General features: G+C 61.2%; 1 protein-coding gene across 1 annotated transcript; it reads right to left on the reverse strand.

Moving 5' to 3' along the window:
• Positions 1 to 250: 250 nt before the first annotated feature.
• LOC142356348 (uncharacterized) lies at positions 251 to 2,345 on the reverse strand. The gene is made up of 6 exons (XM_075408277.1): positions 2,244 to 2,345; positions 1,918 to 2,063; positions 1,603 to 1,730; positions 1,297 to 1,415; positions 675 to 898; positions 251 to 461 (listed from the first exon to the last, which is right to left on the reverse strand). The coding sequence occupies exons 3-6, from the start codon at positions 1,671 to 1,673 to the stop codon at positions 324 to 326; spliced, it is 552 nt and encodes a 183-aa protein (XP_075264392.1). The 5' UTR covers positions 1,674 to 1,730; positions 1,918 to 2,063; positions 2,244 to 2,345; the 3' UTR covers positions 251 to 323.
• Positions 2,346 to 3,132: the final 787 nt, after the last annotated feature.

Here is a 3,132-nt window from a genome sequence, read left to right on the forward strand (position 1 = left end):
GAGCGGGGCAGCCAAGCCAAGCCGTTGCCGTGTGCTGTGGGGTTTGTGAGCTTTGGTGTTTCACGGCTAGGAACAAGCCCGGGTGAATGCAACAGCTGCCGGGACATTCACGGTGTCGGGTGAAATATGCGGCTGCGCTTCCTTCTTGTTTGCATGCAACCTCCCACAAGACTACCGCGCGGACGGCCCAGGAAAGCAATCATTGACAGTTACAATACCGCAGGATGTGCGGCCCGGGTCTGTTGAGGAGACTGTGAGTCTGGTGTGGGATGGTCACACGCTGCTTGCAGACGATGCACGTCACGGCCAGGCAACAGGGGCTGTTATGAGGCTGGCCGGCGCTTGCCCGGGGGGTAGATGCTCCACAGGGCTATCGTGTTGTCTCGGGAGGCGGATACCAGGAGCCCAGTCGGGTCTGGGTCGTTTGCGAACTGCACGTCTGCCACTCCAGCGGAGTGGTACTGTGGAGCAGGAGTGCATGGCACTTCAGTTCAGACCAATCTGTGGGCAAATAGGATGGAGTGGCGGAGAGAGGGCGAGGGGTTGGATAGCCTCCGCAGGGGAGTGGAGACATCGAAGGGCGCACAGGGGAGGGTGCTTAAGGAGAGGTGGATCCTGCTGTACACATGATGAGAACAGGGGCGGGGGGGGGGGGGGGGGGGGGGGGGGTGCACCTGGAGACTGGCCAGCGGCTTGCAGTTGGGGTATTTGTACACCCACACGCGGCTATCCCAGCCCCCAACGGCAAAGATTCTCCCGTCCGGCCGGATTGCAACACTTGAGGCCCCCGGTTGGGAAAGTTCGACTGAATGGGACACCGCCAGAGTGCTGTCCCCAGCGGCCGCGGTGTTTATGGAAGTAACGGCCACCTTCTGCCCAGCACTGCACGACACAGCACCTGCAGCAAACAGATCCTGCGTTGGGCGTGGCGATGCGTGTAGTGGAGTGCATGGGGGGATACATGGGGCACGGGTATATATTGCTGTTGTGCCATGGCTGCTCTCCAGACGCTTCCATTCTGCCACGATGGCACGATAAGACCAGGCTGGGCACAGGCAGCAACTGTTGTACTGGCAGCGATGCATTTGGGCAGCAGCCAGCAGCGCGTGCCTACGTGGTGAGGTGTGGAAGTGGAGAAATAGGAAAAGGGGGGGGGGGCAGAAGGAGACAGAGAGGAGACAGAGTGGGATCGACCGGGGGTGGATCTGGAGAGTTGCGGAAGGGGAAGGGAATAGGGCAAGGTGAGGCAGCGCCCGACAACGAAACCAGCGGGGTTGAATGGCTTCGCTGCCCTACCGGATGCTGTGCTGTCCAACGCAAGCGCCATTATCGGCTCTGAGTGGAGATGTGGAAGGGTGCACAGCGGTGCGTCTACTCTGGAGCAGTCCCAGAGGGCAATCGTCCCATCTTCGTACCTGCAAGCACACACGCAGCCAGAAGGTGAGCTCGGTCGGCACACATGCCAGTCTTATTCGCGCCATGGGATTCCTGCAGAAGGCCGGACGGGCCTTGATCGGTGGGTGGAGTGCATTCCAGAGTGAAAGACATCTTGCTGTGCCCGCCCACAGAGACAGAAGCAGCAGCAGCTCTAGGTCGCACTACCCTGCGAGGACATGGGGACTGTCCGGGCGGGCGCTTGAGCAGAACAGCTGCAGAGCCATGCACATTCCCATGGACGGTCCCGGCTGGCACAGCTCCGTGACCTTAATCCCCTCCCGCAAACTCCATATCTGGGCAGCGTGGCAGCAACGTCAGGGTGTGCTGTTTGGGTAAATTCCATGAGGGGCTGCCCGCGTGCACCAGGTGGAGCGCCAGAGGCAGCGCAGCAACGCACAGGTCGGAACATGAGACATTGAAGTGCAGCTGCGGTTCCAATGTTGGTCACCACAGGCATTGATGCGATCCTATACGGCGCACCTCGACGACTGCAGGGTCGTTCCCTGCGGTCGCAAGCAACGCAGAACCAAAAGCACTTGTGCTTGGCTCTGGCGGTCCGTCACCAGCACTCCATAGCACGGAGACACGGCAGAAGTTGTATGACCCGGTTGAAAATCTGGCGGGCCCTGAAACCGCGGCACGTCACAGGCAGGCAGCGTCAGGGTGGGGTCCGGTCCGCGCGGGCGCTGTAGCATGGAACGCTGCCTCAGTTTTGCGGAGGGTGCCCGGCGGCGCGGTCATGATCGTACGTCTCGGCCAAGGGTTGAATTGAATGCTGCAGGTGGGCCCACAGCTCGAGATGTTACCTCTTCAGCTGACCATCCGGCAGCCGGTCGAAGGCCTGGACCGCCCCGTCCCGGCTCTGGCTCAGAAGGGCGTTGCCGTCCGGGGACAACGTGATGGATGTGGACTCCAGTCCCAGCGCTGCTCACCCTGCACGGAGTGTGCACGCACCCACCACCATGTGAGCATCTCCGCAGCGTGGCGGCGGCTCCCTGGTGATGCACCGGGCAATGGGGATGCGAGGTGTAGATTTTGAACAGAATGTGGGCTTCTGCATGTGTTTGTGGCTGGGGTGAGGAGGGAAGGGAGGGAAGGGGGGGGGGGGGGGGAGGATTGCCTGCTGCTGGAGACCGTTCTCGCGGAATCCAGAGCCCAGACCTTGAGCTCTCCGTCGGCATCACTGCAAGTGGGAGCGTGGGACAGGCGTCAGCTGTAGTAATTTGGCTGCTGGTGCCCCGCCAGGGGCCTTGCATGACGTCACAGGGCCGCACGACTATTACTGCAGCGCGGCAGACACCATACCCGGAGAAAACGTGGGTGTTGTTGTTAGAGATTGCCAGTGCCTGCACGTCGGCCAAGTGCCCACGAAGGACAGTTTCCGGCTCGGGCGGGGGCCGACTTCCCGCCACAGGGGTACCGGCCTTCATGACGTGGCTGTGTGAACTGAGTATGCAACGGCAGGGCAGTCATGTCAGCTCCGTTCGCTGATGGCGGATAGGGTCAAATCCAAGAACCTCACAACAGAGCGAATTGGAGTCTTGCAGAGTGCCGGCATGGGAATGACATGCATGCCGCAAGATCTAGGGAGCGCGGCCGGTTTCTGTTTCGATCTTGTCAGATGGGTGATTTGAGGGGCGGTGGTGACGGGTGGCATATCAAGGTGAGTGTGAGCCGCAGAAGCAGCAGCCCACG

Source organism: Convolutriloba macropyga, unplaced genomic scaffold (assembly GCF_964194025.1).
Source record: "Convolutriloba macropyga unplaced genomic scaffold, txConMacr16.3 SCAFFOLD_6425, whole genome shotgun sequence".
In the NCBI taxonomy this organism is placed as follows: Eukaryota; Metazoa; Xenacoelomorpha; order Acoela; family Convolutidae; genus Convolutriloba; species Convolutriloba macropyga.

Excerpts from the sequence above, each read along its gene's own strand:
- LOC142356348 (XM_075408277.1), bottom strand. The coding sequence starts at position 1,673 with ATGGGAATGTGCATGGCTCTGCAGCTGTTCTGCTCAAGCGCCCGCCCG. Across the intron at positions 1,416-1,602 it reads AGTCCCCATGTCCTCGCAGG|GTACGAAGATGGGACGATTG; the intron begins GTAGTGCGACCT and ends GTGTGCTTGCAG. Across the intron at positions 899-1,296 it reads GTTGGACAGCACAGCATCCG|GTGCTGTGTCGTGCAGTGCT; the intron begins GTAGGGCAGCGA and ends TGTTTGCTGCAG.